Below are 13,096 nucleotides of genomic sequence, written 5' to 3'. Positions count from 1 at the left end.
TCATGCTCTCCCTGGCTCTATCAATCGCTCGCTGTCAGGCTTCCAGGCTGCTCTGAGGCCGTGGCTCCCGTCCCATCCCGTGTGCAGAGAGCACATGGGGAGTGAGCTGGCTCTGCTCCCAGGCCCCAGCGGCGTGCTGCAGGAGTGCAGCTTAACAGGGCAGGGGCTCTCCGAACCCCAAAGCACCCGCCTCACCTGGGCACCCCACCTTGCCAGGGCCTGCAGCTGGTGACATGACCTATCCAGCGCTTACAGCTCCGTCCAAGCCCTGGGCTAGCCCACCAGGAGTCCTCTCCGGCCTGCTCTGTAGAGTGCACCTCACAGGCCCTCGCAGCGCTCCCTGGCTCCCGAAGGGCAACCCCCAGGGCCTGCGTGCCCCAGCTCTAACACTGCCACCGCACCCCCTCCGCCGGCCCCCTCCCCTGCACACACGTGCCTCTTGGACAGCCAGCGTAGCTGTCCCAGAGGCAGCGCAGAAGCCGCCCCCGGCTGAGGCCTTCCAGTCTGAAGGGGAAACCGAGACTTTGCCCTCTGGCTCTTGGGCCAGATCCAGGAGTCTTCACCTGAGCTGCTGTCTGAGGAGCATGATTGAAAAATCAGGCCTGCAGGCGTGTGTGTCCGCGCCCCTCGTGGGGCCAGGCTTCCCGGCTCTTTGCTGAGCAATGCTGCTGTTTGTTTCGCGCCACTTAGCACAGATTGGAAAAATGTAAATGATCTGCCTGCCTAACGAGCCCATCAGCGCCGGGCCTTCCCCTCCTGCCGTTGGCCCAGCTCCAGCCTCTCCATGGTAGAGGTGCCTGGCCCGTGCTGCGAACGGAGGGGGGCGGGGAGTGGGCCTGTGTTGGCACCTGCGTGTGAGATCTCTGGGGCCAGATCCTGTCCGTGTGCTGGTCCCTTTCTGCCGCCCTGGGTCTGAGAGAGGCCTGGCAGGAGCCAGTCCAGCGCTCTGGGGGATCCCAGCAGGGTTGCCCCACCCTGGTGTCATTCCAAGGGACAGGAGATACTTTGGGCCAAATCTTGCCCCCAGTAACGCTGGCGTAAATCCACAGCAACGCCACTGGCTTTAGCAGAGCTTCTCTGGATTTACACCCGTGAGCCAGTCTTTGCGCATCACTCCATGCTGCGGTGTGGGAAACGGACGCCCTGGCTGATCTGTGGGGCCAGGAAGGGCCACATTCGGCGCTCGTGCTGCTGTAAATCTGGGGCGTCGCCACTGGGCTTCAGGGGGATCACTCCAGGTTTGCGTAGGAGGGAGCAGAACTGCTGTGCCAAGATGCAATGGGGCAGTGGGTCTCACTCTTCCAGGCCCCAGCCCCAGTGGCTCCCCTGGCACTTAGACATCTGGGCGGAGCAGGAGGTTGTTTGCTGTTTGGCAGCGCCTGGCAGCCTTGGGGATGAGAGGTGCCAAGCAACCCCAGAGGTTGTGCTCAGCTCGGGTTTGTTGACGGTGTGTTTTGCCCGCGGGCACATATGTGACTGGGGTGGTCAGGGCATGAAAGTTTCCACCTTCTCATTGGGGCATGGCTCTGTCACAACCAGTATCGATGGCTTCTGGCAGCTGGAGCTGCCCCCTCTTCCCATGGTAGTGGCTAGCTGGGTTTCAGGCAGGGGAGATAGCAGAGAGGTTTGTGGGAAAACGAAATTCCCATGAGCCTCCTTGGCCCTGCCTCAGGTTCGATCTCATTGGGCTGAGCCGCTCCAGGTGAGAAGGCTCCGGCCGGGGATTCCCCTCGCTCTGCTGCGGCCCCCAGGAACGGGGAGTCGAATGGCCAGCGCTGGAGCCTACGCAGGGCTGCTGGCCGGATTCCAGGCTGGTTAGCTCAGCTGTCACTCCCTATCTCCGGCCCATCTGCCCGACGCCGGGCCCAAATCACCGCAGCTCCCTTGTTGGCTGGAACGAGGGGAATGAAGGGATTCGCCAACATTGGCTCATCAGCTCTTCCCTGGCCCAGCCTTGAGCTACTGACGGCTGCCTGTCTCAGCTGGCGGATGCACCCCTTGTGCTGTCTGCTCCCAAAACGCTGTGTGGGCACCTGACCGGCGCAGCCCTCTCCTGAACTGCTCCACTCCCAGCTTCACCTGTCTCCCATCGTCCCCCCTGGATTTGGGGTCAAACCATCTGCCAGCCCTGATTCCAGCTCCTCGGCCTGTGCGCAATACGAGATGGTGCTGGGCTCCCACCCTGCCTGGCTGGGTGGGTGCAAACACCCCTCTCCCCCCCCACCCATAGGCTTTTGCCAGCTCCCTTCCCAAGTGGTGGCCATGGGTGTTTAACCCTTTAATGCCTGCATTAGCGCTGCTGGCCGGCCCCTCTGCCTGGGTTCCATGATAGGTCACCCTTTACCAATTAAAAACTAATTAGCCCTTCTCTTTCCCGGGTGGGGGAGGGGATGACCAGGTTCTCCTGGCCCCTTCCCCACCTGCTCGCCTTCCCAGCCCGGGCTACCCAAGTGGGGACGTGGCAGGGGAGCGAGAGACGTGGGAAGTGGACCCACTCTCGTTCCTGTGTTCCCTCTGAGTGGCCGGAAAGGTGCCTCTGTCTGTCTGGGTCTCTGGTTCCCTTCCAGCTGCTTTGCTCTTGTGCTCATAGCCCAGGGCATGCTGTCCCATCACCGGAAACTGGTCAGGACCCCAGGGCGCTGGCGCCATCGGGACGGTGCCTTGGCAGAGGGCCTGGCCATGGCTGCGCCGGCCATGGGTGAGATTTGTCCCAGCCTCGCCTGCTGGGGGCGCTGTGAGGTGGGAGTTCTGAGTATCGCATGGGGGGAGTTCCTCAGCTGAGACACCTGTGCCAGCTGTGTCCAGAGAGCCCGTGCAAAGGGACGAGGGTTGGGGAGGGGGTTGGCTGGTGTGGGGGGCAGTGAACAGACTGGGGTGGGCCACGCCAAGGGGCTGTAGGGCACTGAGCGCGGAGGCTGTCAGGGGTAAGGAGAGAAACGAGGCTCTCTCTTTGAGGGCACTGAGCTTGCCCAGGCCAGCTGGCCTTTGTTTGGGAGTTGGGGGCAGGTTCTGACCCCCCAGCTGTGCAGTGCTGGGAAGCCTGCTCCAGCCGTTGTGAGCTGCGCCTGGCAGCTCAGCGAAAGGAACCCCACACTGGCAGACACGCGGCCCCCGAATCCACTTCCCCTTTGCAAAGGGGAAGGCAGGGTGGTGGGAGCTGAGCCGCAGAAGGCTCACAGGGGCCCCCAGAAGATCCGATGCTTCTGCCAGCTGCAGGAACCCCTGAGCAGAGCCCAGGCCAGGTCAGAACAGGAAGTTTCTGGTTCTAGCAGAGCCGGCATCAGCAGGAGAACAGTCCATTTCACACAATCTCCTCCCTGCTGGAGCGCGGCCTCACTGGGAAGCCGAGGAAGCGGGGAGGGGAGTGAACCAAACTCTGCTGACATGCTTTGGGGCAGAGACGGGCTGAATCAAACCCTGCGAGGCCCGGAGCCCTGGACTTTGGAGGTCAGATCCAGTGCCCTGGACTTTGGGGCTCGGGTTTGAGCTGCAGGCTGTGCCCCCCAGATTTCTACCAAGAACTCCTGCTGCACACCACCAGAACCTTTACATTGTGCCCCCCCCTCCGCCACTATCAACCGTTCCGCGTCGTCTCTGTCCCCACGCGCGCTCCACTGTCCCGGGCTCCCTGACCCGACCCCTCTCCATGGGGCTCTCCTTGCTGCAGGTGCCGCAGGACGAGTGGAGCAGCTACCCAGCGGTGGGGAAGGACGGCGAGATCCCCTGCCGGCGGATGCGGAGCGGCAGCTACATCAAGGCCATGGGGGACGATGACAGCGGCGACTCGGAGGCCAGCGCCAAGGTGTCTCCCAAGGGCTTGTTCCGGCGAGATGGCTACCGCCGCTCCTCCAGCGTAGACCAGGCCAGGACCAAGTAAGAGAGGGCCTGAGGGGCCAGGCCGGCTCTGAACCGCCTCTGGGGATGCAGGCTTGGAGAGGGGCAGGGAGGTGGGGTTTGGGGAGAGGATTTTGGAGGATGTGGGTTTAGGGTGGGAGAGGAGTGATCTGGGGAGGATGTGGGGGCAGTGAGTGCAGGGACTTGGGGGTTGCTTTACTTAGGCTTTAGTGAGAGGTGGATTCCAAGGGTTCTCTGGCAGGGAATTCAGGCTAAAATACACAGTTTATTTTTTTTAAAGGGAAACTCCATAAATCCAGGGATTTCAGCAACTTTCCCACGCATCCCATCCTCCTGCAGATTTGCAACCTAAACATCCTAGGCTCAGGTTAGTGCAGGGACATTTGAGTATGAAACTGACCAGCCTTACGAGATTCTGCTGGCCTGTTGTATTCATTCGTTATTATGTGCACTAAGGTAGTGCCCAAAGACCCAGATTGTGACTGCACCCCATTATGCTAGGTGCTGCACATACACATCAAAGGAGGAAGTCCCTGCCCAGTAGATCTTTCAGTCTGGGAGAGCCGGGGCATGAGGGAGAATTTCCAGGCAATTAAAATCTTTCAGTTTTCTTTGTCCTCCATGAGTGCTAGTAAGTAGATTTTGCACTAGGAAATGGTCAGTTTCGCAGGGCTGCCATAAACAGGAAATGCAAGTGTTCGGTCTACTTTCAAGGACCCAGATTTTCAGAAACGCTTGTTCAAAACGCCCATGGGTTTGATTGCATGGCTCTGCTCAATGATATCCAGCTTACGTGGACATTTGCATGTGCAATTATTGCAGCTGTATTTGCATATAAGGGCCTGATCCTGTGCTTGGATCAGTGGGCCCAGACCTAGTTCGGGAAGGCTCTGTGTGGGTGCAGGGTGCACATGAGGGGCTCTGATTGCAGGATCGGGCCTTAGGTGCACAAGTGTCTGGGCATTTTTGTGTATGCAGATCTGTGAAACTAGGACAGTGAGTGAAACCCCAAAGTTAAAATAAACTGTATTGGGGTTCAGAGAAAGTTTGAACTGTTTGTCTCTCTAAGGGTTGGGCCTTGTCTATGCTGGGATTTTAGCCACTGCTGCACACCCCTGGCTAAGAGGGATGCAAACACAGTTTGCACCAGCACAGGGGGATTTCACATGGGTGCAGTTTATCTCTGTTGCAGGAGTGGGGCAGGGAAAAGAGGAGGGTTACTGGGGTAAACTGCAATAGTGCAAATCATGCTGCAGTTTTTAGACTAGGGGTTTGCACTGGCGTAAATTGTAGTGCACTGGTGAAAACAGTGTTTGTATTAAGAGTTTGCACTAGTGTCAGTTATGCTGGACTGGGGCAAATTGTGTTTGCATCATTGCACATTGCACTAGAGTGGTGTAAATCAGGCCTGCAATAGGAGTTTGCACGGTTGCAGATTGCACTGGGCTGGTGTACATTGTGCTGTGTTAGGGGATCACATCAGTCCCTGTGTTGACATGGCTGTAGTGCTCTCAGGTGTTGGTGGCCCAGGTAAGGACACACCTGCTGGTTAACCTGCTCTGTTTCTCTCAGTGGCCTTGCCCCATTGCCAGCTCCGCACTGCCACCATAGGTCTGCTGCCTGCCCTGCTTATCGGCACCGCCCTCTGCTGTGGGGGTGCGTGATGATCTGTGAGCCCAGCCTAGGCGAGGGCTCTGGGAATCCCCTCCTTGCTCCGGGCTGTCTGGGGAGACTGTAGAGGTGGTGGTGAGCTCGCATTGGGATGGCGGGCGGGGGCGATGATCTGCCAGGTTCAGGGGGCAGCAGCAGCAGCTGCAGACAGGAGCCCAGTCACTGGGCTGTTTCCAAATGCTCTGCTTGAACGTGTTGCTTCTGGTCCGAATCCTTTTTCCCCCACTGTCTCTCATTAGGTTTGCAAGTAGGCACTATTCTGATTCATATATCTGTAACTGTCCCAGCTGCTGCACCCCGCCCAGACTGCACCCTCGGGGACAGGGCTACGGACGCTCCTTCACCACCGGCCAGGTAAGGTGGGCAGTGCCCGTGGCGGCGCCTGGCTCTCGTGCCCTGACTGCCCTGTGCCCTCAGTCGCTGGAGCTCATACGCTCGGGCTGCTGAAGGAGTGGCTGGAGCTGAGGAAAGCTCTGCACGCTAGGTGCTGAGTGGAGCCCACTGGAGCTGGGCATCGGACTCGAGGTTCCCAAGTGGCAGCAGCGTCTGAGACGCGGGGCGGGCCTGGCTGCTCTCCACTGACCCTTCTGTGGCACATGGACACCTGACCCCTCACGTCCCACCCACCCCTGCGTTGCATGTGCTAATCTGCAGCATGGCGATGCTGATTCTTGGGGAGGCGGCAGGCTTCCCTGCATGCATCAGCGAGGCTCTGCCCCTTCCCCGCAATGGCTCTGCTTCTGCTCCCCGTCTGGCCAGCGCTGTCCTTTCTCTGCTCATACGGTAACGCAGAGCACTGTCTGCACGCTACCGGCCTTTCCTCCGCAGCCCTGCCTGGGCCGGCCGTGACCCTCCCATTGGTGGCCATGCAGAGTGCTCTCATGTCTTCCCAGGAGCTTGACTAGCCGCAAGAGGCCCCTGGGTTCAGCGGCGGCTCTCGTTCTTGGCCCCTCCTCTCTGCTCCCAGCATAGGCTGTTTATCTGCCCCTCTTTCTGCGTGCATGTTAGCCCCAGGGAATGGTACCCAACTGATGCGTCTGTAGGATGGGGGCAGCCCGAACAGTGGCCAGGTAAGCTGCCCAGGCTGCCCTTCCAAAGTGCTACAATCTGGAGTCCTTCCAGAATTGGTGAGGGGATTTCAGCGTCCGGGGCCCTTTCACTTGCTGGCCTCTCTGCCCAGCTGAGCTCCACATTTTTCACCAGCTGAGGTTTTCTCTCCCACTGATACATCTCATAGAGGGCATCAAACGAGCACTAAGTGCTAATGACTTTGGAGGACACTAGTGACTTGAGCTGGATTCAAACCAGCGACCTCATAGTGCAGGGTTCCCCGAGCCATTCAGCACCAACGAGGAACCTTAGTGTAGTGCTGTGATAATTCGGAGTTGGTTTGGATCAGCTTCCCCAAAAGTCTGGACGCTACTCTGAACTCTGAACCTCTTGGTTGTGCCAGGCCTGGCTGGTAACATCTAGGGAAGAGCTTGTCTCTCCCATAATCCCAGTGCTGCCCGGACAGACTTCGCCTCCCCTCAGAAATGGGTTTGAATTTTGGGTGACTGTCTCAGTGCCGCGTTTCCCCAGCAAACACCAGGGCCCCCTGCAGTCATTGTGCTAACTCCTGGGCCCGGCACCAGGATGTGGGCAATGATGTCTGCCTGGTCTCTGTCAAGAGCAGAGGTAGAGAGACCTTCTAGGTGCTCCAGGGACGTGCTGCAATGGATGGAAACCTTGACTGGGCGTCACCCCCGCTCAGTGGGTCACAGCTGGGCTCCAGGCAGCACCTGCACTGAAATAAAGCCCGGCACGAGCAGTCGGACCTTTCCCTCATGGCAGATTCTCATGCCCCAGAGGAGGTAGTTGCCTGGTACCAGGGCTCAAGAGCTGCAGCAGAGGGCAGAGGCCCTGGCAGTGGGAGGGAGCTTGGCAATGGGACTGGCAGACTTTCCTCTCTAGGTTGCTGGGTCAAATCCAGCCAGGGGGACGGGAACAATTGGCATCTTGGCAGCCTGCGTGCAATGAGTTTGGTGGGTCTCGGTCGACTTCCCAGTGGACAGGCGTCCGCCTCAGCAGAGGCCAGGGATTGCTGGGGGTGTGGAGACCGAGTGCCCATCTTGCTCCTCCAGAGGGAGCTCTGTAGGGGGCTGGATGAGGGCGGCTGGCTCTGCATTGCTCTGCCTGGTGAAGCCCCAGGGTCCCCCGCTGGCTGGAGTCAAAGGGTCTGGGTGACTAGGGAGGGGTGGATGCAGGGCCCCCACTGTGCCGGCCATATCAGTATCACCTCTAGCCCTGGAGCCGCCAGCGGGGGCCAGAGCGAGTCGTCCCCTGTAGCCCCTCTGGTATCTCCATGGAGGATGGTGCTGGGGGCGGGGGCGCTGGACCCTGTCAGAGCTGCCCAGGTCCCTCATCTGCCCCACTCTCCCCTCAGATCAACGAGGAGCTGAACCACCAGTTTGAGGCGGTCTGCGAGTCTGTCTTCGGCGAGGTGGAGTCCCAGGCCGTGGAGGCCCTGGACCTGCCTGGCTGCTTCCGCATGCGGAGCCACAGCTACCTGCGGGCCATCCAGGCGGGCTGCTCCCAGGACGACGACTGCCTCTCGCTCTTCTCCATGTCCGTCCCGCCCAGGCCAGCCATCACCAGCAGCATCCTGAAGCCCAGCACCTGTGAGTCCCTGCCCCTGCCCCACGGCGCTGCTCCCAGGGGCCCTTCACTCGTACAGGGATGGGGGGGCAGTCCTGCCGGGACCCAGAGGGACCTCACACCCACCCCAGCCCCTTCCCACAGAGGGACCCACCCGGACCAGCCTCTCCCCCTTCCCACAGAGGGACCTCCTGCCAGCCCCTCCCTCTTCCCACAGAGGAACACCCACACCAACCGCCCCTTCCCATGAGGAATCCCCTTCAACCCCTTCCCACAGAGGGCCCCCACACCAGCCCCTCCTCCTTCCCACAGAGGGCCCCCACACCAGCCCCTTCTCCTTCCCATGAGGGACCCCCTTCAACTCCTTCCCACAGGGGGACCCCTCACACCAAACCCCTCCCATTCCCATATAGGCACCCCCTGCCAACCCCTCCCCATAGAGGGACCTGCCCACCTACCTCCCCCTTCCCATAGATGGCACGCAGTGGGCTCACCACTCCAGCTTCCCACTGCCGCACTTTGCCACCATCTTGAACGGCTTTCTGGGATGCCCTCCAAGGGCCGGGCTAAGCTGCCCGTGGGCTCACCTGCCGTGAGGCTGTGGGTACTGCCAGCCCCCAGGCAGCTCTCTGGCTGGCTGGAAACATCAGCTTCACTGAGGTGGCATCTCATGTGGCTGGCACATGTCGCTCCAGCCAGCCAACACCCCTGTCTGTCTGTCTGTCTGTCCGTCAATCCTCCTGCCTGGTCTCCACCTTCCTCTCTGCATTTATTTCGGGTTTCCCCTCCTCTCTTCCTGTCTTTCTGTTTTTCTCCTTCTCTCGTTTCTCTCTCCCTTTTTCTGTCTGCCTGCCTGCCTCATGACGTGTGCAGCACAAGAGCGCACTGATCTTCCCTCTCATTGGAGGGTCGTCTGGTCCCTTTGGGTTTAGTGGACGAATTGGCCAAGCAGCCAGTCCAAAAGCAAACGAAACTTTTATGCCTCTTGTCACAAGCTCACGGTTAACTGGCAGGGTGTGTGGGGTGTGCAACCTTTGGTGGTGCGGCAACGTAGGGCCAATTCCTCGGCTGGTGTAAACGGGCCTGACTTCAGTAGCCGAGGATCTGACTGCTAGGCCTGGCACACCATGGGGAAGCCGGAGGAAGAGGCGGGATTGGCCGGTGTTCGCGTTCGGAAATGAGAACGTGTCTCTTTCTCACCTGACTTTTTATCGTGTGCCTCTCCCACAACAGCCTTCAGTTACAGAAAAGCGCCGCCTCCCCTCCCTCCAGGAATCAAAGCCAAGCCCTTGATCTCAGTCACGGCACAGAGCAGCACTGAATCCACCCACGAGAGCTACCTCCCCAGCGAGGTCGCCCGGAGCCCCTCGTGGTCCAAAGACGCCGCGGCTCGCTGCAACTCCACGGAGAGCTTGGAGAACTCCAAGGTGACAGCCATCTCCTTGGATCTGCCTCCCGTCCAGCCCCGGGGCTCTCCCAAGCCGTCCACACTCATCATCAAGGCCATCCCGGGCCGGGAAGAGCTGAGGAGCTTGGCACGGCAGAGGAAATGGCGCCCGTCCATCGGAGTTCAGGTAAGTGTCGCTCGCCCCTGGCTCCCCGGAGCCTCCCACTGTTGAACCTGGGCCTAAGCCCATCTGGATCCAGCTGCCAATGCTGAATGGTAGCCCTATGACTCAGGGCTTCCTGGGGACCCCAGCACTGGCACTTCCAGGCTTGGCAAGCGGGGCTCTGTGCAGGGTCCCAATGCATGGTGGCTTGCCTCCCATTCAGCCATCCCGTCTCTTACCCTCAGTGAATCTTGGGCTGCTCCAGACCAAGGTCTCACCACCACGACCTGGCTTTGCAGCCATTGCCAAGACCTGTTGCAAGCGGCATCATGTCTGCATGAAATGGTCTTGCCAACAGGCAGTGGCAGCACAAGGTTCCTTCCTGCCACGGCCCCCCGCCGTACCTCATCTTTGACCAACAGGGAGAGAGGAGACTCCAGTCTCCATGGCCCTTCATCTCCGTGCTGGAAGCTCCTGGAGCTGCCTGGCCATTGCTTTCATCAGCGCTTTTGTTTCTCTGGCTTTCCCACTGCTGCGCCACTGCATCCGCTGACGGAAATTAAAAAGCATGAGTCTATTGCGCCCGAGGCTGTGCAGCGATTCTTCCCCGACATGCTCTCCCTCTGATCACCACCGCAGGTTGAGACTATATCTGATTCTGACACAGAAAGCAGGAGCCAGAGGGAATTCCACTCCATCGGGGTGCAAGTGGAGGAAGACAAAAGGTACGGCTGGTTAAATGCAGCTTTTATCGCTCCATCCCTCCAGGAGCAGGGCTTAGCGCAGCCGCCTTGCCGGCTGGATTGTTTTCACACAATGCCTCCCCCAAACTAAACATTCCTAACGTGCGCCTCTTCTCCGGAGCGTCCCAAGAGCTCGGCAGCGTCTTGTGCTGACTGCTAAGTACAGCTGTGTTTCCTCGCTAGCTCATAAATCAATGGGCAATGCAGGCAGCAGCCGGGCAAGCTTCCCTGAGCAATATGCCTCATCCCTGACCTGATGTCATTCTAGGGATGGCTAGGTAGGTAGGTCAGTCTCTGGACCATTAAGCTGCTTGGTCGGTCAGCTGTCAAAGACGGTGCTGATTGTGATGAGCAGGGAGGTTGTGCTGTGGGCACTCGTCCGCTGCAAAATGGATGGAGGCCCAGCAAACTCACATCACACAGGTCAGCAAGTCGTCACAACTTTTGCTCACTCCTAATGGATTCACATCTGCACCCAAGAGGCCAGAGGCTCTGGTACCAGAGGCTCTGGTACCCTGTTACGGCCCCCTCCTGAGCGGCTCACTTTCTTATCAGCACGTTTGTTACCCTGGGGCCCTGATTGGTATGCCAGAACACCAGCCGCAAAGCATGTGTTAACCTACACGCTGGGCTGGGACTGAGGGATTTGCAGCTGCCTGGATTCCCTCTTGCTGCAGGTGTGAGCAGTGACTCGGGGATTGATCCCTCTGAGATGTGTTGTGCCTGCAGATCAGCAGCTGCTGATCTGCCCGTGGTTCTGATCCAGATCTGGGGTTCGGTTCTGGGGTTTTGGATCTGCCCGTCATAGAGGCCCCCGGTTCTGATCCATCAGAGGCCATCAGGACCTGGACCTGGGGCTGAGCAAGGCTGAGTAGGAGGCATGGCTGTGATGTGAAAGTCGCTGTGACTCAGATGAAGAAGCTGAGATGCCAAGTGGAATCCAGTTGAGACCCCCAGAAATGGCCGCCAAAGGGGCCCTTCACGTGGCCCACGGGGGCTCCTCCAGCTCTGACCCAAGCCCCTCCTCTCAGAGAGACAGCGCCTCAGAGGCTGGGCTAGTCTGGACCTGCTTGTTCACCCTCCCTGCCTCCCCGTTCCTTCCCGCCCACGGCCGAGTCACTGAGGACGAGGCATCTGAGGGGAACTTTACAATGTTCCTTCTCTTTGCTTAACAAGGGGCCTGAGCGCGTGTTCCTCTCCCCGTCCTTCAGCATCCATCCAGGGCCGGTTACCATAGAAACAGACTAGCGCGCGCAAGCAGGAGAGAAGGCACTGAAATGAGGGTACAGGAGGAAGCGGCTGTTAGCGGGCTGTCCCCACGGACAGCCAGGAGCTCAACAGCTTGTGAGCCTCCCAGCGCAGCTTCCCCGGAATGGGAACCAGCATGGCCCCTCGCTCTGCTCCTGCAAGGGGAGCGGGGTCCCGGCTGGGCAGGGTGTGGAGGTGTAGGGTCACACTGCAGAGGGGCAGCGCAGTCCCAATGCATGGGGTTTACAGTCAGTGAGCTCCGAACTAGGGGTTACACTCCAACTGGGCGGGTTTCCTTAGACCCTCCCCCGCCCCCTACTCCAGCTCCCACACACAGCTCTGCGGATGCCCTTCGATCCTGACCCGCAGCCCCCTGTTATCCCAGTCCTGGAGCCCTGCAGCTCTGCCGATGCCCTTCGATCCTGACCCGCAGCCCCCTGTTATTCCAGTCCTGGAGCCCTGCAGCTCTGCCAATGCCCTTCGATACTGATCCACACCCCCCTGTTATCCCAGTCCTGGAGCCCCTGCAGCTGTGCCGATGCCCCCCTGCTGTGGTTTGAATGCTTTGCAATGCTCCTGCTCCCCCTGCTGTGGGAAGGCGAGTCCGTCCCCATAACCCCTTTATCTCCCTGCCCCTAGGCGGGCCCGGTTCAAGCGCTCAAACAGCGTGACGGCCGGCGTGCAGGCAGACCTGGAGCTGGAAGGCTTCACAGGCCTGTCGGTGGCCACGGAGGACAAGGCCTTGCAGTTCGGGCGGCCCTTCCACCGGCACTCCTCAGAGCCAGATGCATCCAGCCGGCAGTACTCGGTGTTCAAGACGGTGCACACGCAGGGCCAGTGGGCCTACCGGGAGGACTACCAGATGCAGTATGACACCGTGGAGGTGCCCCGGAGGGACTCCTGGATCGAGAGGGGCTCCCGCAGCCTCCCCGACTCTGGCAGGGCCTCTCCCTGCCACCGGGACGGGGAGTGGTTCATTAAGCTACTGCAGGCTGAGGTGGAGAAGATGGAAGGTTGGTGCCAGCAGATGGAGCGGGAGGCCGAGGACTACGACCTGCCGGAGGAGAGTGAGTCCAGATGGGGCTGTGAGACTGGAAGGGGGGTGCAGGGCACCCCAGGATTCCCCTAGGGCTGGGGGGGCTGGAGTCTTGCTAAGCATCCCCCAGCCTGGGCTATCCCCCAAATGCCTCCTGCAGCACAGTGTCCCAGACGTGTGCTGAGGAACGGGTGTATCCCTTTGGAACCTGAGCCAGTGGTTGCCCTGCACATGCTGCCATCTGGCTCACAAAAGGTTAAGGAGGCTGGGCTTAGTGGCAAGAAATACTCTCCAGGGCTCGTAATGGTGCATCCCTGAAGCTGGGAGGGGATTGGGGGGAGGTAATCAAGCCGCAT

The 13,096-nt window shown here is 59.8% G+C and overlaps 1 protein-coding gene across 3 annotated transcripts in view; it reads left to right on the top strand.

Moving 5' to 3' along the window:
• DLGAP3 (DLG associated protein 3) overlaps positions 1-13,096 on the top strand; it is a 135,264-nt gene that overhangs the window by 113,646 nt on the left and 8,522 nt on the right. For 2 of the 3 annotated variants that reach the window (XM_065576741.1, XM_005298399.4), the window contains 6 exons: positions 3,668-3,873; positions 5,766-5,880; positions 7,952-8,186; positions 9,397-9,737; positions 10,353-10,438; positions 12,344-12,771. In XM_065576741.1, coding sequence (XP_065432813.1) covers positions 3,668-3,873; positions 5,766-5,880; positions 7,952-8,186; positions 9,397-9,737; positions 10,353-10,438; positions 12,344-12,771 — 1,411 coding nt within the window. The remainder of the gene's footprint in view (positions 1-3,667; positions 3,874-5,765; positions 5,881-7,951; positions 8,187-9,396; positions 9,738-10,352; positions 10,439-12,343; positions 12,772-13,096) is intronic. The other variant, XM_005298400.5, reaches the window with a different exon arrangement.

The sequence above is a fragment of the Chrysemys picta genome, chromosome 23, assembly GCF_011386835.1.
Source record: "Chrysemys picta bellii isolate R12L10 chromosome 23, ASM1138683v2, whole genome shotgun sequence".
NCBI classification, from domain to species: Eukaryota; Metazoa; Chordata; order Testudines; family Emydidae; genus Chrysemys; species Chrysemys picta.
Note: the sequence above shows the minus strand (reverse complement) of the source record. Positions and strands in the feature narration are given on the sequence as shown.